This window comes from Melospiza georgiana, chromosome 13 (genome assembly GCF_028018845.1).
Source record: "Melospiza georgiana isolate bMelGeo1 chromosome 13, bMelGeo1.pri, whole genome shotgun sequence".
NCBI classification, from domain to species: Eukaryota; Metazoa; Chordata; class Aves; order Passeriformes; family Passerellidae; genus Melospiza; species Melospiza georgiana.
In genome coordinates, this window is record NC_080442.1 from 19,837,727 (window position 1) to 19,862,455 (window position 24,729).

A 24,729-nucleotide genomic window follows, 5' to 3' on the forward strand; every position below is an offset into this window, starting at 1 on the left:
TCCAAGGGGAAAGAGCCCGAGCTCCATGGAGGGGGATGAGAGCTTGGGAAATTCATCCCGGGCTCCGAGAACCCAGAGGAGTCAGGATCATCCCTGCACCCCTTAAAAACCTCCTGGGATGGAGGCGGGATATCCCTGCACCCCTCAAACCCTTCCTGGGATGGATTTGGGATCATCCCTACACCCCTCAAACCCTTCCTGGGATGGATTTGGGATCATCCCTGCACCCCTTAAAAACCTCCTGGGATGGATTTGGGATATCCCTGCACCCCTTAAACCCTTCCTGGGATGGATTTGGGATCATCCCTGCAGCCCTTAAAAACCTCCTGGGATGGATTTGGGATCATCCCTGCACCCCTCAAACCCTTCCTGGGATGGATTTGGGATCATCCCTGCACCCCTCAAACCCTTCCTGGGATGGATTTGGGATCATCCCTGCAGCCCTTAAAAACCTCCTGGGATGGATTTGGGATATCCCTGCACCCCTTAAAAACCTCCTGGGATGGATTTGGGATATCCCTGCACCCCTCAAACCCTTCCTGGGATGGATTTGGGATATCCCTGCACCCCTTAAACGCTTCCTGGGATGGAGTCGGGATCATCCCTACACCCCTCAAACTCTTCCTGGGATGGATTTGGGATCATCCCTGCACCCCTTAAACCCTTCCTGGGATGGATTTGGGATCATCCCTGCACCCCTCAAACCCTTCCCAGACTGGATTTGGGATCATCCCTGCACCCCTTAAACCCTTCCTGCCTTTCAGCTTCCAATGGCAGCTTGCTCCCTTTTCCTACCTGAAATCAGGAGTCAAGCTGGCCCAAGAAATAAATAAAAAAAAAAATTTATAATTATTATTTATATTTTAGGGGTTTTCCCGGCCCTGTTGCTGTCTAATTCCAGCAGCAGGAATGTGGCACAGGGGACGCGCCTTGGCAGCGCTGGGGGAACCTTGGAATGGAGGCTCTCAGAGGAATAATTCCCGAATTCCACGATCTTAACCATTCCTTACAGGTCGGGTACCTGCTGCTCGCTGCCTGCCGCAGTTCCCGGCCATTTCCCTCCTGGAACAGCCACAGGCGATGCTCCCGGTGGGATTCCTCCCCCTGCTGCCCCCCGAGCGGGAAATGGGGGGAAAAGGAGGGATTTTGGGGCCTTTTTTGGGCGCTGTTTTTGAAGCCGTGTTTATCCCCTCGTTAAAACCCAGCTGAAAACTTTCAGCGCTAAACGAGCCCCGTCCTCCTCCTCCTCCTCCTCCTCCTCCTCCTCCTCCTCCTCCTCGCCGCGTTTATTTACATTATAATCATCCCGAGCCTGCGAATTGTGTCAATTATTCTTTCCTCGGGGCGAGCCAAGGATTCTTTGTTCCTCGCTGGTTTACAAAAGTGAAATATAGGTGAGGTTTCGGACCTTTTAATCCCCCGATGTAATTACTGCTCCCCGCAGGCTCGGCCGCGTTTCGGCGGCGCTGCCGGGCTCAGATTAGACACACAAAGTCCCTGCTCTCCATCAAAGGCTTCCTTATCTGCCCGAGACAGCCGAACAACAAACGAGCCCCAAATCTCGCCGGCCCCGCTGTTTATTTGACCAGGCCCGAAATAAATAAATCGGCCGCAGCCGAACAGGCGCTTTCGCCTGAGAACGGGCGCCTGGCTGGGAATTTCCAGGAGCGCCGAGAGGGCCCGCGACTACAGTGGGCCTTTTGAAGTGCTTTTTCCACGTTTTAGGAGCCCAAAATGAGGATGAAACTAAAATGACACGAAGAAATAATCCCCCATTCAGCCCTGAAAGGATTATTCTAATTACTTTGATTATTAAAGATCAGACAGATTTTTTTTTTCTTTCTTTCTTTCCCCTCCTCCTCCTCCTCCTCCTTCTCCTATTTTTTTTTTTTTTTTTCGGCCGGCAGAAAGTAAACCAAGCCCCGAAATCCAAATCCTCGCTGGGAATTGAGGAACGTCTTAAGTAAACAGCGGGAACAAACGGGCAGTGTGAGGGCGCGGGGGGGCCCCTTTGTGCGGCCTCAATGGGGGCTAAACGCGAGCCCGGGGCCGCGTCTCGCCCCTTTCTCATGCAAATCGCGGGGCTCGCCTTTATCCCGCTCCGAGCCGCCGCCGCCAAGCTGCGATGGCCGCCCGGGGCCGCGGGGGCTCGCCCGGGGGCGCAGATGGTGCCGCGGCCCCCCCGGCACCACGGCAGCGATGCCTTTAAGGGCTCTGTTTGTTTCTGCTGATGAGGGCTGTTAATTTGCGCGGCGGTCTCATTAGGCCTAAACCACCAATTAATTTCTTTTGTTCTCGTTAAACGGCTGATTCCGAAACATTTTTTTCGGCAGCCACAATGGATGGCTCCGAGCCGCAGCCCCGGCATCCTCCCCGCCGGAGCTGGCAGCGTTCCTGGAGCCCCGGCAGCCCCAAAATCCCTGGCACCGGCCCCGGATCTGCCCGGGTACCTCGGCATCCTTCCCTGGGTACCCCAACACCCGCCCCAGCGGCGCCAGCGCCTTCCACGGGCGCTCCGCATCTTCTTCGGCAGCCACAGCATCTTCTCCAGGCAGCCCTGGCATCCTCCTGGCAGCCCTGGCATCCTCTCCAGCCCTGGCATCCTCCCCTGCAGCCCCAGCGCCTGCCCCTGGTACCCTGGCATCCTCCCTGGGTACCCTGGCACTCCCTGGGTACCCTGGCATCCTATCTGGGTATCCCAGCACCTCCCCCAGCTGCTCCAGCGTCCTCCCAACGCCTCTGGCACCTCCCCTGGCAATGCTGGCATCCCCCAGGCCTCAGGGGGGGCACCCCGGGTGCTGTCCCTGCTCTCCAGCCCGATCCCCCCGGGCAATGCGGGCACCGAACGCTCCGCTCCTGCCCCAGCTGCGAACGGAGGAGCATCCCCGGCTCCTGGAGCGAGGGATGAGCCGGCCAGGCAGGCAGGGCAGAGCCCCGAGCTCTCCCCTTCGTTTCCAGGAATCAAAAATAAGATTTGGGGTGGGTTTTGGTTGTTTTGGGGGGTTTTTTTTCTCTCCTCTCCTTTCTTTTTCCCGGGCCGGGAGGATCTGGGAAATGGGGATTTGGGGATGTTTGGGATGGGGACAGGCAGGGCCTGGCTCGTCCCAGCCTGGAGCTGCTCTGTCCCCGTGTGTCCCCAAAGCTGGGCTGGCTGTGGGACGCTGTGTCCTCCTGGGTGTGCCCCTGGTGAGGCAGAGGATGCTGCATTCCCAGCTCCAGGGGGATTCCCAGGTGGATTCTGCATTCCCAGATCCACGGGAATATTCCCAGGGAAATGCTGCTGCATTCCCAGCTCCAGGAGGATTCTGCATTCCCAGATCCACGGGAATTCCCAGGGAAATGCCGCTGTCCCCCCTGCACCTCTGGGCACATCCTTGGATTCTCCGAGTCCCATTAAGGTTCCGGGAGTGCCCCTGGTGCCAGCGGCTTCCCTGGAGATTTGCTGGTGCTCTGTAAATTGCATGAAAAATTTATGGTCGGGACAGAAAGGAAAAAAGGGGAAGGAAAGAAAAAAACAGAAACCAAACCAAGGCAGGCTCCAGCTGAGCCTCCCCATAAATTACCGGGATTTGCTTCCCAGGGTGGTCCGGGGAGCGCTGCCAGAGCCGCCGCCCTCAGGGGGAGGATCCGGGGTGAAGCCTTGGGAAAGGGGAGGGGAGAGCGGCGGGTTCGGGGAGGGCTGGAGAGCCCTGCATGGCACTCAGTAGCTATTTATTTGGAGGGGTTTTGTTTGTTTTTGGGGTTTTTTTTAGGTTTTTTTTTGAGTTTTGGTTTTTTTTTTTTTTTTTTTTTTTTTTTAATGTCCAAACCTACAGATTTTTACTCTGAATCCTACAGCATTTTATTTCCTATTTATTTCTTATTTTTTCTTGTTTTATTTCTTTATTCAAATATGTATAATTTATTGCATCTTTTCACATCAGGTACTCACAATGTGATCTTTCCACAAGTGATGCAACAGGAGAGGTCCCTGGGCTGCCGGGGATCCGCTCCCGGGATTGTCCCCAAACCCATCCCTGTGCTCCTGATCCCGTTGGGGATGCTGTGCCTGGGAATTCCATTCTGGGAATGCCATACCGGGAGTGCCATGCCCAGCAGGTGCTGTGGATGCAGCCCAGGAATTCCCAGTCATCCATCAGCCCCCATTCTCCTCCTGCAGCATCCCAGGTGTGCCCGGGCCCTCGGAGCAGCTCCTGGGCTGTCCCTCAGTGTCCCCGTCCCCAGCCCCAGCTTTAACGGGGCTTGGGTGGCATTGCCACCAGCAGGAGCCCCTGGAGCCATTCCAGAGGCCCTGGAGCTGCTCTGGAGCCGGGATGGGAGAGCTGGGAATGGATCCAGGGGGAGCTCAGAGCCCTTCCAGGGCCTGCAGGGCTCCAGGAGAGCTGGGCAGGGACAGGGATGGGGATGCAGGGCTGGGATTCTCCGTTCACTCTGCCCTTCCACCCTGCATTCCCCAAACCCATGGATCTGCTGCTCCTTCCCATCTGGAATATCCCACGTCCATCCCTGCACATGCCAGGGGAAGCAGAGGCGACGCGGTGCCAGCCAGGTGCCACCAGCCCCTGCCCTGGGTGCTCTCCCGGCCTGGAAACGCACAGAGTTCCATTAAATCATAAAAATCTCCCAGATCTCATTAAGGCCCAGCTGCCCCCGCAGCCTCAGCAGTGTTTTAATGCCATTTTTTGATCTTTTTGATGAACACTGAACTGCTCAGCCCTGGGGACGCCCCAAACGCCCTGGGCTCACCCCATAGGGTGACAGAGGCACCCGGGCTGGGTTTCCCAGCTCGGGGCTGTCCCTGCAGCCTCTGGGGCTCCCTGGTTTTCCCGAGGATAGCGAGGCCTCTGTGTGCTCCCGGTTTGTGTTCGGGGCTGGGGCTGGCTCCGGAGGGAAGTGTTGTGTGAGGGTGTTGTGGAAAAGCCTTGGCTCCATCTGGGAGCTGTCAGGAAAAGGCTGAGCTCAATCACACGTTGTTATGAATAGCAGCGTTTGAGCCTTTAAAACCTTCGCTTTTTGTTTTTTTTTCCCCTCTTTTTTTCTCATTTTTTTAATATTTTTTTTTTCCCTCCCCGAGGTGAATTCCAGCTGGGATCAACACTCCCCAGGAATTCCCCCGGAGGAAGTTGGCTGTTCACCAACTTGTCTTGTAAAAAAAATATAAAAATAATAATAGTAAAAAAAAAAAAGATTCATTGATTCACTATTCCTGTTGAGCCGAGATGAAACAATTCCCTGGAATTAACGAGGCTCCTCCTGGCCAAGTGAGGTTCTGCTCCAATGAAAGTTTTTATTGTTGCCCAGAAAAGCCAAAAAACCCCAAAATTAAATCCCCCAGGGGTGAGAGCAGGGCTGCACTTGGGGCTCTCCAAGAGGTGCCCCCAAACCCATCCCAATCTTATCAGCATTCCCAAACCCTGCATGGGCAGTGCCAGGCACAAACCTGGGGTGCTCCGGGCTCAGCAGGATGAGGGAGGCTCGTCCCACATGGGCTGGGGACAGGAGAGAGGATTTAGGGCAAATCCAACCCCCTGAGCAGGGTGGGACACGGGACAAGAGCCTGGAATGTCAGGGGACAGCCCTGGGGACAGGAGGGGCGATGCCAGGGACAGGAATCCAGGGAAAAGGGGGTTTTGGTGGGTGCATCATGGAATCCTGGACATGGAAGGACATCCAGGCCCATGGCAGGCACAGCTCCCACTGTGCCAGGGTGTCTCCTGGGCACTGCCAGGGACCCGGGGGCAGCCACAGCTCCTCTGGGAATGCCATCCCAGCCCTTCCCACTCTGCCAGGGAATCATCCCTAATTCCCAAAATCCCATCCCTCCTGCCTTTCGGAGTGGGATCCATTCCCTGTGTCCCATCCCGTGTCCCCAGTGCCACCAGCCCTCCGTGCCAGCCCCAGTTCGGATTTTTCCAGCAGGGTTGGGATTTTTCCTGTTTTTTTTTTTTTTCCTGCTGTTTCGCTTTCCCCCCCGGCTCTGCTTGTTGATGTTTTCATATTTTCCATTTTGGAAGAAGCCAAAGGGGTTTTGCCCCTTCCCCGCCGCGTTCCAGCGGGATCCCGGGCAGAGCAGCGCGGTGAGGATGCGAGGGCAGGGCCGGGGGAGCCCCTGCAGGCGATGATGCCACCCCCGGCGCCCGAACAAAGCGGCGCGGCCCCGCACAATCGCTCATTACGGCTCAATTACTGTAATTAAAGCTGCAGAGGCAGAGCCGCCGAGGGGAGCGGTGCCAGCAGCAGCTGAGGGGGTCCCCGAGCGCCGCCACCATCTGTCCCCAACACGGGGTGGCACCCGGGAAACCGGGCTGGGGACGGAGGGGAGGGATGGGAAAGGGATGGGGAGGGGATGTGGAAAGAGTGGAAGGGATGGGGAGGGATGGGGAGGGATGGGAAAGGGATTGGTAGGGATGGAAAGAATGGGAAGGGGATGAGGAGGGGATGGAAGGGTTGGGGAGCAATGGGAAAGGTTTGGAAGGGAATGGGAAGGGGACGGAAGGAATGGAAAGGGGATCCCATTATCCTGGATTCCTTGGTGGGCAGATTGTGTGGATGTGCTTGGGTACAGCTGGTTGTGCTCTGCTTTGTTGCTGAGGTGGGCATGGCTCAGCGTGGAACAGGGCACAGAACCTGGCACGGGACACACAGCATGGAATGGGACACAGAACATGGCATGGGACACGGAACATGTCACAGAATGGGACGGACACAGAACATGGCATGGGACACAGAATGTGGCATGGGACACAGGGCATGGAATGGGACATGGAATGAGGCATGGGGTGGGACACAGAGCATGGCATGGGACAAAGAACATGGCATGGGACACAGAGCATGGCATGGGGGAACACAGCATGGCACAGGACATGGAACATGGCATGGAACACAGAACGTGGCACGGGATGGGACACAGAGCATGGCACCGACATGGAAAGTGGCACAGGACACAGAATGTGGCATGGCCCAGCACGGCTCTGCTGCCCCCACCCTTTCCCCAATGTTCCCCTTCAGGGACACAGCCCCAGCCTGGGAAAAGCCATTTTGTCACTCCAGGCCCAAATCCCTGTCTGCCTCCACGGGAGCCCTTCCGTGCAGGAATCCCACGCTCACACAAGGAAATCACAAAATGCCACCCAAAATTGCCGCGTGCCAGGCTGCCACCTTCACATCCTCAGGATCCTGGGGAATCCATTCCCACGTGGTTTTGTGGCCATTTCCAGCTCTGCCTTCCTGGCAGCGTGGGCCAAGCCTGACCTGAGAGCACCTCTAAAAAGCCCTCATGGATTGATAATGTAAAATTCCAGCATGGGTGGGAATGATTGAATTATAAAATTTGGGAGCTGAGCGGGAGAGCCCAGCAGCTCCTCCCCAGCAGAATCCACCCCACGGCATGCCCAGGGCAGCTGGGGAGGGATGGGAATCCCTTCCTGCCCTTTGCTGGGCAGGGCTGGAAGCAAAGCCAGAGCTCCCTCCCCATCTCCCAACAAAGCATTCCTCGCCATTCCGACCTGTGAATGGTGCCCGTGGCAGCCCCAGCCTGCAGCGGGATGGAGATGTGGAAATGCACTCGGGAGCACTTCCCTGCCCATTATCCACGGGGCGGGCAGAGGCTGCTCCTGCCTCCATCCCTCCATCCCTCCCTGCCTCTCCCGCAGCAGGCGCTGCCAGCTCGGATCCTGCACGGGAGCCCCGCTCAGGGCAGGGCTTTGTCTGCAGCAGGGGGCTGGGGAATGCCGCTGGGAATGGCACTGCCCGAGGCAGCATCCCCGGTGCCAGCCCTCTCCTGCATCCCAAAATCCCGGCAGGAGCAAAGGGCCAGAAAGGGAGGGATGGGCTTTGGGATCCCATGGCACGGGGGAGATGCCGAGGGCTGGGAATTCCTCCCATCCATCCTGGGCTCCATCCCACCTCCAGCATCACCCCCAAACTCAGGGGGGCCTGTCAGGGCTGTCCTGTGCCCCCCAACCCTCCCCTCTCCTGCCTTTCCCACCCCTCAGTGAAATTCCATGGATCAGAGGGTTTAGAGACACTTTGCTTGCGGTAGAGCTTCAGTACATTGACTTTTTATTCTTTTTTTTTTTTTTTTTTCTCTTTTTGGCCCTTTTTTACAAAAACCAGTGGTAGTTATTAACAGCTGTACAGATTCTGCTACATACTTTGGTGTGAAGTTGAGAGCCTGGCTCCGGGCGGCTCCGGACACGCAATTCCTGCATTTCACTCCTGCCATTCCGGGGGGGAAAATCCGAGCTGCAGGGCCCTAAAGGGAGCCTGGGGGACACGAGCTGGGGGTGGCCCATGCCAGGGGGGCCCTGGGCACAGGGCAGAGCCCCCCAGCCCTTCCCAGCACAGCCCCATCCGTGCGGAGCCGGGAATGCCGTGCCCAGGGCCAGGGGGCAGAGAGGGGCAGAGCTGCCCCCACAATCCCAAAAACCGACCCCAAAACACCCCTGGACCCCTCCAAGGCTCTGCTGGTCCCAGGGGAGTGGTTAATCTCAGCCAAATCACCCTAAAATGCCTTTCCCTAAAAGCAGCTTTAGAGAACGTTTCCCTTCTTGGATCACCAGTGCCCCAAACTGATCCCACCCTCTCTCACGCAGCCACCCCCGGTCTGGAACATTCCCCCAGGTCAGCTGGGAACCCTCTCACGGTGATGGGAACACCAGAGAGGAACAGCAGGAGAGCTCTGCTCCTCCTCCCCAGCTCCTCTGCCCGCCCTGGGAGCGCCGGAGGGATGGGAAGGGATGGGGGCTCCTGGGAGGGCTGCAGTTCCAGGTCCCACCTCTCCATCCTCCTCTCCCCCCTCTCCAAACCATTCTCCCCTCAACCCCTCAACAAAAAAAACACATTTGTTTTCTTTTACCTTTTGGACCAGATCCAACTCGCCAAAAATAATCCATAAAAATGTGGTATAAAAATCCTCTGCCGTGTGCTACGATACAGGTGAGCACTTCTGCTACACAAATACTTTTATTTTCCCGTTAGGTCTTCGTTTTGCTTTTTTTTGTCTTTTTTTTGTTTTTTTTTTGTCCTTTTTGGAACCCTTTAGTACAAAAGGCCTGTGGGGGGAGGGAGTTGCTCCATAAAACCAGAAGACACAAGACCATAAAGCCCACAAGGACCACAAACAGCCCCCCACCACACACAAACCCTACTTGTTAGTAAACTTTTCGCTTTTAAAAAAAACTGTATTTTTTTTTGTCTTTTTTTTTTTTCAAGGTTATCAATTCTAATTCTTTACTTTCATTTGAATACAAAACACATAAGTTTGCTATTATCTTTCGTGGCTCCCTGAGCTGAATTTTCTAAGCTTTCTTTGAAATCACTCCTCATTTGCTTCTGTCCGAAGACCAAGAAGGGCTTGCGTGGGCTTCCCCTTTTCTTCAAACATCCAAGCACGGAAAAAAAAAAAAAAAAAAAAAGGATAAATCCATAAATCCATCTATAAAAAACAAACCCCAAGGTGATTGTGTTGATGTCCCGTCAGTAGCTGAGGATCCGAGCGATTCCCCACCATCACTAACACACGACGCACGACAGGAGGAACAACTTTTCACCAGTGGACATCTCTGCTCAGCCTGGATGGCAAAGTCCCCACGGACGCTTCCGGAGGGGGGAAGGAAAAGGGGGGAAAAACCCCCAAAAAACAAAACAAAAAAAAAAAACAAAAAAAAAAAAAAACCAACCAAAAAAACCCCCAGAATAAAATTGCCACCACCAAAAACCATCAGTGGAATACAATTACAGCAGACAAAAATACACAACTAAGTGTACTGGGAGGGTCCCCCCTTCCCACGCTATTTCCTAGTCCAGTATTTACATTTTTCACAAGTCTTATGCAGGATGCACAAAAAAAAAGTCCCAATAAAAAAAAGGAGTCCTTTATAGTGCCACCAAAGCCAGACGGAAAGAACCGGAAAACCAAAAAAAAAAAAAAAAAAAAAAAAAAAAAATCATCAAAAGGAACCCCAAAACCTTAAAACCAAATAAAAATCCGTTTAGGGCTTCCATGTGTGCCAGAGTTGTTGCAGATCTCCAAATAAATCCGAGTGTGGCGGGTGGTGCCGGGCGGAGCTGGGCCGGCCCGGGGCCTCCCCTGGGCGTTCCCGGAGCTTTCCGAGGGCTGCACGTCCCAGCATCAGTAGATGACCTCGTACACCGTGGCCTTCTTGTCCCCAGAGCCCGTGACGATGTACTTGTCATCCGCTGAGATGTCACAGCTCAGCACGGACGAGGATTCCTTGGACTGGGAACAGCAGGAGAGAAACCATCAGGGTGGGAGACAGAGCCCAGCAGGGTGGAACAGAGCATCCAGCAAGGTGGGATAGAGAGAGAAAACCCAGGAGGGTGAGAGAGAGAAAACCCAGCAGGATGGGAGACAGAAAACCCATCAGGGTAGGAGAGAAAACCCAGCAGGGTTGGGGACAGAGAGAACCCAGCAGGGTGGGACAGACAGAGAGAACCCAGGAGGGTGGGACAGACAGAACCCAGCAGGATGGGACAGAGAGAGAACCCAGCAGGGTGGGACAGAGAGAGAACCCAGCAGGGTTGGGGAGAGAAACAACCCAGGAGGGTGGGATGGATGCTCCATGCTCCCAGCAGCATCCCACCATCACCCCGCACCCTGACACCAACCTGGCCATGCCAAAGGAGCCCCATTCCCTCTCCAGGAACGGGAACCTGGGAGCAGCCCCCACCCTGTGCCCTTCCCAGGCTCTCCCACCTGGAAGATGCTGGCTCCGTAGGGCGTCCTCCAGGCGTTGAGCAGGTTGTCCTTCCCAGTGCTCACAAACCACTTCCCTGCGTTGGGAATTTGGGATCAGCAGCTGAACCCTGCTGGTGCCACCTCCCCAACCCTGCCCTGCCCCCTCAAGTCTGTCTGAGCCCAGAGATTTGGGAGAAATAGGGAAACCTGGAGGTTCCCTGCCCAGCCCTACTCTGCTGGGACAATCCAAGTGCTGCTTCCCACCTCCAGTGGTGCTCCATGGCTGGCTGCAGCCAAAACCAGAGTGGGTTTATGGGAATAACCCTGCCAAAACCAGGATGGGTTTATTGGAATAAACCCTGCCAAAACCAGGATGGGATCGTGGGAATAACCCTGCCAAAACCAGGATGGGTTTATGAGAATAGACCCTGCCAAAACTAAGATGAGTTTACAGGAATAACCCCCACCACAGCAAGGATGGGTTTATGGGAATAACCCAGGGAATAAGCCCTGCCAAAACCAGGATGGGTTTATAGGAATAACCCCCACCACAGCTGGGATGGGTTTATGGGAATAAACCCCAAGTGCAGCATCCATGGGATGGATCCTGCTGGAAACATTCATGCTCAGCCCCTCTAGCTGCATTGAGCATGGTCCCTTCCTGCAGTTCATGGCCATCCCTGTTCCCCATCCCTGGAAGTGTCCATGGCCAGGCTGGATGGGGCTTGGAGCACCCTGGGATGGTGAGAGGTGTCCCAATTTAAGGTTCCTTCCAACCACAAACATTCCATGATTCCACGATCCCCATCCATGAGGATGTCGTGGGGTGGGGTCAGGTGGGAGGTGCCCCAGGGATGAGCTTTAAGGTCTCTCCCAACCCAGCCCAGCCCAGCCCAGGACTGCAGGGCGCCCGTCCCTGCCCTGCTGCTCACCGCAGTAGGCGAATTTGAGGGAGAGCACGCAGCTCTCGTGCAGGTGCAGCTGGTACTTGTCGGGCTTGGTGTGGTGCAGCACCTCCACGTTGCTGCTCTCCATGCCCACCGCCAGCCACTCGCCCGTCGGGCAGTATCCCAGGGAGAAGATCTGCGGGTGGAAGTGGGATATGGGGAGATCAGCGGGAATTCCTGGCCCCCTACAGAAGGGTGGGATGAGAGATCCTCAAGGTGCCTCTCCCAGCCCAACCATTCTGGGATCTGCTGGAGCTGCTGGCCAGCCCCAGACGGATGGAGCAGGTGGGGAGAGGCAGATCCCTGGGCTGGGACGGCTCCATCCCCATGGATACTGCTGCCCTTGCCAATGGGACACGAGGTCCCAGCTCCGCCCCTCTGGATCAGGCTCTGCTGGGAGGAGGCAGGATCCTGATCTCTGATCCCTGCTCTCATCCCACCCAAGGGCACCCAGAGAACCCTGTTACACCCACAGGTATCCCATGAAAACAGCTGCTTCCTCAAAAGCAGCCTCATCCTGCAAGGATGGAAAAGAGGAGCTGGCACCAGATCCAGGCAGCCCCAGCATTCCCGGGCCACCCCGAAACCAGTGGGAACAGCCACGCTCGGAGCTCCCAGGGCCGTTTTGCCAGCAGGAAAAGGCTCTTCCAGGACCCTCTGTTTCCCATGGGGACGGATCCCTGCCCCCTGTACCCCTGTACCCCCTTCCCCTGCCCACCTGGGAGGTGAAGTCGTGCTGCTGCAGCTGCCGCCCTTCCCGCAGGTCCCAGGAGCGCACCGTGTTGTCCAGGCCCCCTGTCCACAGCTTCGTACCATCGTGCGAGATGTCTATGCAGCTGGCCCCGTCCGTGTGCCCTTGGAATTGCCTTGGGAGCAGAAAAAAATCATGGAATCCTGCAAGGGCAGTGCTAGAAAGGGCACAGAGCTGCATTTAAGGTGCTCAGATGATGTTTTTGTGGCTCGTCCACAACAAGTATTTCTGAAAATCCATCCAGGAACATGGTGAGCTGAGGAGCACCAGCCTGGCCAAGGACTGGGCTGGTTTAGGGATGAGCAGCAGGAGATGGTGCAGCATCACCAGAGGGTGTTCCTGGCTTCCACCCTGAGAGGGTGGGGGACTCCCTGTCCCTGGAAGTTTAAGGCCAGGTTGGACGGGGCTTGGAGCAACCTGGGATAGTGGAAAGTGGTTTTGCCCAAGAAAAAGAGGAAAGGGACATTGATGGGGGGGAAAAGGGAAAGGGACCGTGACGGAAAGAAGAGGAAAGAGAGGGCAATGGGGTGGGGAAAGAGGAAAAGAGACACTGATGGAAGGTAGAGGAAAAGGGATGTTGACAAAAGAAAAGGAAGCGGGACACTGACAAAGGGAAAAGGGACGTTGATGGAAGAGGAAAAGGGACACTGACAAAGGGAAAACTGACAAAAGGAAAAGAGATGTTGAGAAAAAGAAGAGGGAAAGAGACATTGATGGAAGGAAGAGGAAAAGGGACACTGACAAAAGGAAGAGGAAAAGGGACGTTCTGGAGGAAGGGGTAAAGGAACACTGGCAAAAACAGAAGAAAAGGAGCATTGCAGGGAAAGAGGAAAGGGAACAGGAACACCGACAGAAGACAAAAAGGAGCGTGACGGGATAAAAACAACCTTCAAGGTCCTTCCCACCCCATCCTACCCCCGGACCCCGAGCAGCAGGACCCGCCGGGGCTCACCTGACGAGGGTCTGGTTGTGCAGGTCCCAGACGGCGATGTTGCCGTCGCTGCAGCACGAGAAGCACACCTTGGCGTCGGGGCTGATGGCCAGCGCGTAGCAGGCGGGCGCCGAGGACGTCAGCTCGGCCTTGATGCGCGGCGTGGGCGACGCCAGGTCCCAGATGGTCAGCGTGCTGGCCTCGCCCCCCACGATCAGCGTGCGGCCGTCCGGCAGCAGCTTGCAGGAGCGGATGTAGTTATCCCTGTTCTGGGGACACAAGGGACCGTCAGGGACAAAAGGAAGAGGAAAAGGGGTGTGGAGAGGGAAGAGGAAAGGGAGCGCAAGGCGGTGGGAAAAGAGCAAAAGGGATGTTGGTGGGGAAAGAGGAAAAGGGACGTTTGATGGGGAAAGAGGAAAAGGCATATTTCATTAGCTAAGAGGAAAAGGGACGTTGATGGGGAGAAGGGGAAAAGGGACGTTGATAGGGAGAAGAGGAACAGGGATGCTGATGGGGAAAGAGGAAAAGGGACGTTGTTGATGAGGAAAGAGGAAAAGGGACATTTGAGGAAAAGGGACGTTTGATGGGGAAAGCATAAAAGGGATGCTGATGTGGAGAGAGAAAAAGGGACATTGATGGGGAGAAGAGCAGGGATGCTGATGGGGAAAGAGGAAAAGGGACGTTGATGGGGAAAGAGGAAAAGCGAAATTTAAAGGTAGAAAGAGAGATAACGAGAAGAGGAATAAGACAATAACAGAAGACAAGGAGTTGGCAATGGGAAAGAGCAACAGGATGTTAAGTGGGGAAGAAGAAAGGGAGGGCAGTGGGGGTAAAAAGGAAACATAGATGGCAATGTGGGGAAGAGCTGTTGGTGTTACTGGGGCAAAGATGATTAACAGCATCAGAGGTGAGTGGGGACAGGGTACACAGTGGTGACGGGGGCTGCAGCCCTCACCAGGCAGTCCAGCTGTGAGATGGGGCTCTTGCTGCCGGGCTGGCTGATGTCCCAGATCTTGACGCAGCCCTTGCCGCCGGTGTAGACGTGGCGGGTGGGGTTGCTGATGGTGACGGCGCACACCACCTCGCCGTGGCTCAGCGTGTTGATCTGCCGCGCGTGCCGCGGGATGCCCGGCCCCGCCAGCGCGTCGTGCGGGAACGGCACCGGCTGCATCTGCCCGTCCGCGCTCACGTGGAACGAGTACGCCCTGCCGGGGTGGGAGAGGGGCTCAGCGCCAGGGACGGGGCTCCTGGGGCTGTCACGCCGTGCTCACGGTGCCAGCCCCGGGTGAAGGCTGCCCTCGTCTCCCTCCCGGCCGCTCGTCCCCTCCGAGCCCACAGAAATCCAAGCGGGACTTACGGTTTCCCTCCGGGGATGGACGCCAGGCTGGAGGGCAGGCCTGGGGCTCGCATGGGTGGGTGAGGGTCAAACCCGACCTGCCAAGAGATGCACGGACACAGGTGAGGCCGGGAATGCCACACAGCTTCCCATCCATGACCCCTGGGGACGCTGGGCAGCTCCTGCTCTTCCCCTGCTGCTCAAAGCTGATTGGCATTTCCCCCTGGCAGGAAGGGGAACCAGCCAAAGGGGTCTGCAAGAACCAGGTGAGACACGCTTCCTCCTCCCTGTGTTGTTCCCAAGCCCCTGGGGATGGGATCAACCACCTTGTGCCTGGCACCCTGAGGGTAGAAACCCCAATCACTGCTTTAATGGCAGAGACCCCAGTCTCTGCTTTAATGGCAATGTTTGACTCCTTGTTCTGCCTTAAAAGAGGAGTTTAGTGAGAGGAATGGGAAGGGGGTTGAGGAATGGGATAAGGGGCCAAGGAAGGGGAAGGAGAAACCCCAACCAAGGGCACATGCACATCACCCCATGAAGAAGCATCTCCATCCCCACCCTTCAATCCAAATCACAGCTGGCTCTGAGGAGCAGCCCCAGCCTCCCAGCCCCCAGGAGCCCCCCCAGGCCTCCCCCCAGCGAGAAAGGAGCTAAAAGTGCTACGTACAGCTCCAAAGCTCACCATTGGCGACCGGCCGTAGGCAGCGGCGGCGGCGGCGGCCGCGCTCATCTGCGGGGGGAGGTTGTGCAGCCCCGCGTAGGCGCCGGGGCTCGTCAGGGACCCGTTCATCTCGTGGTGCCCCATCATGGCAAAGGGCGCCGCGTACGAGCCCGCGATGGAGATGGGCGTCCGCAGGGCCGAGGCTGTGAGAGCGGGGACACGGTCAGGGCTGGGGACAGGGGCAGGGAACAGAGCACAGCCACAGAAAAACCCAACACCGCCGAGCCCAATCCCTGGCCCAACGCCACCTTCCTCCCATCCCAGAGCACTGAGCGCCACATCCCAGGATTCCCTTGACACCTCCAGGGATGGGCTCTCCACCACCTCTTCCTGGGCACCTCTTTCTCAAAGAAATTCCTCCTGATGTCCAACCTGAACTTCCTCTAGCACAGCTTGAGGCTGTGTCCCCTCATCCCAACACTGCTCACTCCATGACCAGACCTCCCTCCCCACCCCATTGGATTAGGTCCCCCATAAACCTGACTCCCCATAAATGCAATCCCCCCCAGAGCTGCTGCTCTCTGTGGACAGGGACAAGCCCAAGCTGTGCTGGGGACACTGGTGACACTGCAGTGACACTGGTACCCACCCAGGGGGTCCATGCCGCTGGGTTTGCCGGGCATGGGCCGCAGCCCCGGGGTGCTGCTGGTGCCCGGGGTGGGAGCGTCGTTCCTGGGCGTCGGAGTGTTGGACTTGAGGCCGGGCGTGGAGGATTTGTCGTTCTGCGGGGAGAAGGGACGGAGAAGGAGGGGTGAGCTCCAGCTGCTGGGAGCCACAGCCTGCCCCCGGCACCCCAGAGGGGACGTACGTGGCCCAGGTCCTTGGTCTTGGAGGAGGGAGTGCTGCTGGAGGAGGCCACCGAGGCCGGGCTGTTGGGAGCGTCGCCCTTCTTCAGCCCGCGCGCTTTGTCCAGGCCGTTCTCCGGGGGCGAATGGGCCGGGCTCACCCGGGGGGTGGCAGGGTCCTGGGAGGGGGGAAAAGCCTTGGAATTGCCACAGGGGGAAGGAAGGGCTCCCTCCTTCCCTCCTGGCTTCCCCTTGAGGCCGGTCACCTCCCGCATGCCAAACCCAGAGCTCACCTCATTGGAGACATCGACCACCAGGTCATCGCTCTTGTCACCATCGCTGTCCTGGAACACAAAGTGTGTCACACCCTGCAGAGAGCTCCAAGAACTACTGCCCTGAGGAGCCAAACCACCCCCAACAGCAGCAGGACACTTGGGCTGGGGATCAGGGGAAATTCTTCCGTGGAAAAGGTGGTCAGGTGTTGGAAGGGGCTGCCCCAGGCAGGGTGCAGTCAGCCAGGGGAGTGGATGTGGCACTTGGGGACGTGGATTATGATGGCCTTGACAATGCTGGGGGGCGGTAGGACACCATGGTCTCCAAGGCCTTTTACAGCCTGAATGATGCCACGGTTCTCTGTCCCAGCTGACCCACATCACAGCAGGAAAGCACCACCCCAATCCCGCTTTCTGCCCCCAGGTGCTGCCCCAGGTGTCCCCGTGGCCTCAGAGCTGTCCCTGTCACTCACATATCGGCTCATGCTGTCCTTCTCCTCCGCTTTCCTCTTCTTGGAGTCGATGCTGTAGTCTGTGGAGCTCCGGTGCTTCTCGCTGGCCCGCAGGCTCTCCGAGGGGGACACGGAATTATTCTGTGGGGATGGGAGAAGCTTTGAAGGGGAACAGAAGGAAACGAGGCTCCACCAGCAGCACAGCCCTGTCCCGGCAGGGATGAGACCCCCTGGTCCCCCCATGCCACAGGATCCAGATCCACAGGGGACAGCTCAACATCAGCCTTGCTGGGAGCACTGGGAATGCTGTGAGGATGCCCAGGGACACCTGAGCTCCTTTGCTGCAATAGCAGGAAAATGCAGGAGAAGGTTGTTTATAGAAGCCTGGGAGACGCCAGCATTCCCAGGGAACAATGAAGGAAAACACAGCAGCACAACAAGGAGGATGCCTGGCCCTGATCCTGCACATTCCCTCTCCCCAGTCCCTGGGAGCAGCAGGATCCATCCCCATTCTCTCCCTCTCCCCTCAGTCCCTGGGATCAGTAGGATCCATCCCTCCTCTCTCCCTGCACATTGCCTGCTCCATCCCTGCTCTCTCCCTGCACATTCCCTGCTCCATCCCTGCTCATTCCCTGCTCCATCCCTGCTCTCTCCCTGCACATTCCCTGCTCCCCCAGCCTGCCAGCCCCGCCGCTCCCGAGCCGTGCCCGCCTTTCTTCCCCTGCTGAAAGGGAGAACCAAAGCAGTTCATGTTTCTCCTCGGTCCCCACTAAGCAGCTTTGGATAACACGGAGCTCTTTCTTCCCAGGCAGTCATGCTGAAAACCCTCGCAGCTCCCAGAGAATCATGTCAGGCATTTAGAGGCATCGATCCATTCAGCCCCGCTCCTGGCCCGCCGCCAAGGAACTAAATATTTTTTATTGCACAGGCAAAGGCTGGGGAAAATATGAATGACTAACGCTGATTATCGCACACATTAAACCTCCACGGGGAATACCCCGGCTCGCCGTTTATGGATTGGGAAGCTGCCCGGCTCCGACGGCCCCCTGCCCGCCCCAGGAGCGGGTTAATGATGCCCAATTCCCCTCTGCCTCCCCCCTTGCAGAGCACTTCCCTTCCCCGCTCTCCAAAGGGCCGTTTGTGGGCTCGGGGCTGGCAGGAAATCACTGCCAAGCCGCAGCTCGGCCGCCCTTTGTGTCCTGGCAGCTTTTCACACGGAACGCTGCGCTGGGGAACGAGCTCCGGCACGGCCCAGCCCCACCTGGACCCGGCCCCACCTCACCAGCAGCACAGAGAGCTCAGGGACACGGCCAGGCCCTGCTTGGACACCTGCAGAGCCTCCCTGTGCTGCCCCTTCCCACGTTTCACAGCCCTTTCCATGGAGGAATTCCTCCCGATGTCCCATTTTCCCTGACACTGGGCTGGGAGGTGCTGGCTCAGCCCCATTCCAGGAGCAGGGCGGCTTCCACCTGGCTCCTGCCTCCCTCCACATCCTCTCCATCCCAAGAGCAGCACTCCCTGCTCCCAGGGAACCCATCCCAAGGGCAGCCTCCGAGGTGGCTCCAAAATCCAGGGATTTCCCTGGTTGGGAGCTGCTTGAGCTTCCAAGTCCTGCATAGTTTGGAGAAATAACCAACCTCATCCCAGGTTATGGGGGAATGATCAGGAATGAAGCAGCTCCCCTGACCACCCAAGGGATCTGGTCTGACCACACTCACTCAGCCTAAATGATGGAATTTCCTGATGTTCTTTGCCACAAGCAAAGGGATTTAAATCACATTTCCAAACCGCCACCACGGAGAAGGTGACTCCTCTCACCCCAGCACAGCTCTTCCAGGCAGGATGAGGGATTTTATTGCCTGGTTTATTATTTAATAAGACCTGTGCCAAAGGCAGCCCTGCAGCTCCCAGCCACCAGGTGGGTTTTTAAGGGATAAATAAAACTCAGCCAGCAGAAAGTGGGAGCAAAAGGAAGGAATGGCACTTACTGCACTTGAGTCTCGCTCTTCAGGAGATGCCAGGGCACGGGGGAGGGCACAGCCAAAACAGAGACAGGAAAATAAAGCAAGTTAGGATAAGCCTTAAACCAGAAAAATAAACCTAGAACCTCCTCGTGCTCTTAAACCCTTAAACTCCAGCCCTGTCTGGGCTCTCTCCAGCTTTAGAATCACCCTCCATCCATCTCTCCCAACCAACTCCTGCCCTTTTTGTCCATGTGATTTATCTGGCCAAACACAGCTGGAAATGCCCTGGATGCAGAGGGAAAGGCAGCAGCCCCAGGTGTCTGTCCCTGGAGTCACAGCTCCACAGGCAGGAGGTGGTTCAGCCCTTCCTCTGTACCCAAACTGCCCATTTCCCCTGGGATCTCTGCACTCTGAACCCGTGCAGGAGAAGGAATGGAGCGGGAGCACTGCTACCCACAGCTCTGTCTCACTGCTCTTTTTCCACCCCGAATCCCCCAGCAGAGCCCAACAGCTCGGAGGGGCTGTGGGAACCTGCCCTGCAATGGGAGAGTGGAAATATCCCAACCCCTCCTGTGCTGGTGGGCAGGGGGATCTGCCAGGACAATCCTGGTTTGCAGCCGGATCCACAGATCCTTCCATCTGCTAACAAATGCTCAGATCCCAAATAATGGGAAAAAGCACCAAGCTCCTGCTGCACAGAGCTGGATCCCTCACCGTGAGGGAGAGGAGGAGGAAGAGGAGGACGGTGAAGGCTGCTTTCCCATCAAGGCACAGCACAGGAATTGCAGCTGGGCTCCACCAAAGGCTGAGCATCATTTTAAGGGAATTCTGCATCCCTAAGAGGGCAATCCCATGATCTGAAGGCAGCTGACCCGAGGGATGGGGTGGTGGGAAATGAGTCACGACATGACCTAGGTGATCCCCCAACATCTGAGGGAACTGGAGCAACTCCTGAGGAGGGCACAGAGCTACTCCAAGGGCTAGGAGAGCTGGGAATGTTCACCTGGAGAAGAGAAGGCTCCACGGAGAGCTCAGAGCCCCTTGCAGGGCCTAAAGGGGCTCCAGGAGAGCTGGAGAGGGACTGGGACAAGCCAACCTCACAGCAGGGCCACCTTCTCATTCACCTCATCTCTACAGCCCTATTCTCAACAATAGGACTGGGACAAGGGACAGGAGACCAGAAATGGCTTCATAGTGGAGAAGTGGAGATTTGGGTGGGATATTGGGAATTAATTGTCCCTTGTGAGGGTGGTGAGACCCTGGCACAGGGTGCCCAGAGCAGCTGGATCCCTGAGTGTCCAAACCCTGTTTTGTGGAGATAACCAAAACTCCACAGCTTTGTGGAAGTTGTAAAGCCGGTATGTTTACTACAGTGCTGGAGGCATGTGGGAATCGTTCCCCTAAAATGACACGTGTACCCCTGGGAACTTCAGGCCCCTTTTTATCCCCCTCTCAAATACATATACATGCAATTTCACAATGGGGTCATACATATTCATTTTTATGAATTTTGCGTGACATTTGCTGCTAGTTCTTTATCAGAAAGAATTCCTGGGTCAGGCTGGCCTGCTCTCACAGCGGTCCCTCTGTCTCTATCACCCTCTGTCTCCCCCTCCTCCATCTCTGTCCTTCACTGAATCAGCATCCCTGAGCCTAGGCCTTGCACTCAGGCTACACAGCTACGTTTTTTAAGTACAGACTCAAAGATTTCACCTAAATCAAAACGGATTTCTACTCTGGAAAATTTTCCCTTTGCCTCAACCCAGCTCGGAGCCCCCCCGGTGTCACGTTTAACCTTCCCCTCCCTTCCAACCCCCTCACCCCATGGCTGTGACTGCAGGAACAGCATCCCCCTCCTCACCTCTGTGGTCCAGGTCGTGGTGGTTCTTCTCGTCCTTGACGGCCAGGTGTGCCTGGCTGCCCAGGGCGCCGAGGGCCAGCAGCCCCGAGCTGGTGCCGGTGACGGGCGGGATGCCGGGCGGCTGCAGCCCCGACGGGTGCGGCGGCAGCTGCACCGGGGGGCCGTGGGCGGCGTGGGACAGGTGCTGGGCCTGGAGCTGCTGCTGCTGCAACGAGAGCACCGGTGAGCTGGGGGGGAACGGGACGGGGGGGATGGAAGGGGTGCTCCGCGATGGGACGCACCGGGAGCCGCCCCGCCGCATGCCTGCAAGGAGAAGCCCCGTTAGCAGGAGGGCACGGGGGCCCAGGGATGTACCCAGGCCTCAGCAGGAGGGCACAGGGGCCCAGGGGTATCCCCAGGCCTTACCAGGAGGGCACAGGGATGTACCCAGGCCTTAGCAGGAGGGCACAGGGGCCCAGGGGTATCCCCAGGCCTTAGCAGGAGGGCACAGGGGCCCAGGGATGTCCCCAGGCCTTAGCAGGAGGGCACGGGGGCCCAGGGATGTACCCAGGCCTTACCAGGAGGGCACAGGGATGTACCCAGGCCTTACCAGGAGGGCACAGGTGCCCAGGGATGTACCCAGGCCTTACCAGGAGGGCACAGGTGCCCAGGGATGTACCCAGGCCTTACCAGGAGGGCACAGGGGTGTCCCCAGGCCTCAGCAGGAGGCACAGGTGCCCAGGGATGTACCCAGGCCTTACCAGGAGGGCACAGGGATGTACCCAGGCCTTAGCAGGAGGGCACAGGGGCCCAGGGATGTACCCAGGCCTTAGCAGGGGGACAGAGGTGCCCAGGGGTGTCCCCAGGCCTTAGCAGGAGGCACAGGTGCCCAGGGATGATCCATGTGGTTAGCAGGAGGGCAGAGCCACCCAGGGATGTCCCCAGGGCTTAGCAAGAGGGCAGAGGTGCCCAGGGATGTCCCCAGGACACAGCACAGCCCGTGGCAGAGCACACACAGCCCTCTTCCCAGGACAATCCTGCGTTCCCGGAATGCTCATCCCCAAGGACATGGTTAGTTTGGCTACTCCAGCAGTAAAAAGGATAGAACCCCCCCCCAGGGATCCCACCCAAAAGGCAGAGATACACCATGGCTGGAGGGCAGCAGCTAAACCAGTCAGAGGGAGGAAATTCCAGCAGGCAGGAGCCTCCCAGGCAGCTCAGCACAGGGAAGTTCTGCCCATTTGGTCAGGAGCAGAACTCCACACAATGGCCTGGTCCCATCCCAGGACCCTGCTGCTCCCAGCCCCTTCTGAAACCAGAAATCCTGCAGGGATCCCCCATTCCCACAGTGGGGTTGGATATAACCCCCCACATTCCCTGGAGCTGCAGCCCAGCCAGGATGGCTCAGGGCTCCCAGCTGCTCCCAGGGGATTTTTGGGAGTGAATCCCGTCCATCCCAGCACTCCCCCAGCCATGGAGATCCACTGCCTGCTGCAGCTGAGCTGGGAAAAGCTGAACTGCAGCTCTGGGGAGAGAAGGGAAAACCAGACACACTCCCTGCTTCACACACAGTCCTGGAGGAAAACCAGCTGGGATCCAAGGAGCCACTTCAGAGAGCCCCCAGGCCTGCCCTGGTGCAGCCAGGAGGGTCCTGGAGCTGCTGCTCCTGCCTGGGACCCTCCTGCCTGCACCCACAGCCCCTCCTGCAGCATCCCAGGGAAATCGCATTTGGGCATCTGAGCACAACGGGAATCACGGGCTGGGGACACCCAGAGTGAGGGGACACCCGGGCTGCAGCAGAGCCCCCCCAGGTGCCCACAACCAGCCTGGATCAGGATTTGTCCCAGGGCACTCTGAGGGGCAGGGATGGACAGCAGGACCTGCTGGCACAAGGGCCAGCCCAATGGACACCCCCAGGAACACCAAAAACACCTCCGGGGATGGAGGGATCCCCAAAACAACACCCCAGGGATGCAGGGCTCCATCCGTGTTCCCACCAATTCCATCAAGGAAATTTCCAGCACATCTTGCCCAGAGCTGCAGAAGGTGCACCCAGGTGCCCCTGGATCCCTGGCAGTGCCCCAGGCCACGTTGGACACTGGGGCTTGGAGCAGCCTGGGACAGTGGGAGGTGTCCCTGCCACGGCAGGGGTGGCACTGGGGGGGCTTTAACCCCAAACCATTCCATGATTCCATGGTAAGTATCCCCACATTAACTCCAAGTTTTGGGGGAACAGCCCTGACCCGTTCCCGATGCAAGGACCCATTTTGGGCAGCAGAAGGTGACGTCCTGTCCCACTCCATGGACACAGCAGATGGAGCAGGCCCTGGCTGGGTCACCCACCCCTTCCAGAGCTGCTCTGGGATGGAGAGGGAAATCCCCATGCAGAAGAAGACTCCAGGTGGGAGCTGAGGGCAGCCCCAGGCACAGCAGATCCACGGAAGCAGCTCTGATATCCCAGCTGCAGCAGGAGCCACACGGAGAAGGCCACTGGCCTCTGCTGCAGAAATCCATAAATCCCTGAGCCTTCCAAAGCAGGACTGGTTCTGCCAGCAGGATGGGAAGCATCCTCAGGACGGACATTCCACAGTGTCCCCAAACACGGAGCAGAGCTGGGCATGAGGGGCACGAGGTCGGTCCCTCAGTGCCAGGATCAATCCTCTGGCACCAAAACAAACGGAACAGATCCCTGGGGCTCTTCCCAATCCCCATTTCACAGCATTTCCACCCATCTGAGGGAGAGGCAGGGCCATTGTAGCAGAGCAGCATCCCAGAGAACGGCCCCGGGTGGTTTTCCAGCACCTCCAACATTCCCACACTGCTCTCCTGGGAGCTCTCCATTGGTATTTCCATATCCCATCCCTGGAACACACCAAGATCCACTGGTTTATCCTCAGCCATCTCCAGCTTCCACAAACATCTGCAGGCTGTAACTCATCCCAGCAGCTTTCCACCCAAAAAAAGGGACGCGGCCTGGTGGAACAGCAGCACTCCAATTCCCAAGGTGTGGATGGCAATTCCAGCCCTGGAGCAGCCCAGGGCACAGCACAGCCCCACCAGGAGCGAGGCAGCAGCACCGTGGGGACAAGAATCAGCACCTGGAGCTGCTCCAGCAGAGAAGAACAAACTGGGATTTCTTCACAGGTAAATCCATCCACGGGCTCGGTGAGGAACAGCCCCTCGCTGGACACAGCAACATCTCCAGGTGGGTTTGGTTTCCTCCCCTCTGGCAGCGAGAGCAGAATCCCTGTGGGATGTCCTGAAGCCTCATCCCCGTGTCCTGGGCTAGCCAAGGTCCCAAAGCAGGGCTGCAGAGCTCCATCCGTGTCCCAGGCACGTCATTCCATGGCAAGGAGAGCAGGGCGAGGAGCCAAGCAGCCTGGGGTTCATCCTGGGGTGGTGCTGCAGAATTCCAGGCTCCCAGTGCACCATCCTTCCTGCACATCCCTCTGGAACCACGTCCTGGAGGCTCCCAGAGGGGGCACACAGCCCACCTGGCACCGGTGGCACAGAGCTCCTGCCTGTCCCCAGTGTCCCCTGCTGGAAAGGGCCCATCCCATCCCTTATCCCATCACTGGAAATGCTGGGTTCCAACAGCACCACGGGGTGAGGGCTTCCTGCAGCATCCCAGGCATGGGGAGGCTCTTTGGGAACCCCAAATCCCCCTGCCCAGGGATGAGGTCCTGCTGGACACACAAGGACAAGGTTTGGAGCAGCATTCCAGGACCATGGAGTCACTGAGCCCATCCACAATCAGATCCCTCAGGGTGCTGCCCTGGGGCTCCAGCTGAATTCCAGCAGCAGTTTGGGCTCCTCCTGTGCTGGCAGGACCCCAGCAGGGAGTGATGTCCCCAGAGTCCCAGGAAACAGGGGATGGGGAGGGACAGCAATCCCAGATATCAATCCCAGATAGCAATCCCTGCACACCCAGCCCGGGGCAGCGCCCTCGGAGCTCCTCAGCGGTGTCACGCAGAGATGGGGACATGGGAAGAGGCTCCAAATTTGGGAGCAAGGCTGGCAGGGAGTGTCTG

At 57.5% G+C, this 24,729-nt stretch overlaps 1 protein-coding gene across 7 annotated transcripts in view; it reads right to left on the reverse strand.

Moving 5' to 3' along the window:
* Positions 1-8,948: 8,948 nt before the first annotated feature.
* TLE3 (TLE family member 3, transcriptional corepressor) overlaps positions 8,949-24,729 on the reverse strand; it is a 29,341-nt gene continuing 13,560 nt past the window's right edge. For 2 of the 7 annotated variants that reach the window (XM_058033186.1, XM_058033183.1), the window contains exons 8-21: positions 20,720-20,921; positions 18,883-18,899; positions 16,916-17,035; positions 16,464-16,514; positions 16,194-16,349; positions 15,975-16,107; positions 15,332-15,528; positions 14,686-14,762; positions 14,284-14,533; positions 13,350-13,597; positions 12,365-12,512; positions 11,632-11,782; positions 10,718-10,794; positions 8,949-10,240 (exon numbers count right to left, since the gene is read on the reverse strand). In XM_058033186.1, coding sequence (XP_057889169.1) covers positions 10,133-10,240; positions 10,718-10,794; positions 11,632-11,782; positions 12,365-12,512; positions 13,350-13,597; positions 14,284-14,533; positions 14,686-14,762; positions 15,332-15,528; positions 15,975-16,107; positions 16,194-16,349; positions 16,464-16,514; positions 16,916-17,035; positions 18,883-18,899; positions 20,720-20,921 — 1,935 coding nt within the window. In that variant the 3' untranslated portion in view covers positions 8,949-10,132. Of the gene's footprint in view, positions 10,241-10,717; positions 10,795-11,631; positions 11,783-12,364; positions 12,513-13,349; positions 13,598-14,283; positions 14,534-14,685; positions 14,763-15,331; positions 15,529-15,974; positions 16,108-16,193; positions 16,350-16,463; positions 16,515-16,915; positions 17,036-18,882; positions 18,900-20,719; positions 20,925-24,729 lie in introns of all 7 variants that reach the window. The other 5 variants (XM_058033187.1, XM_058033184.1, XM_058033185.1 and 2 more) reach the window with 3 other exon arrangements.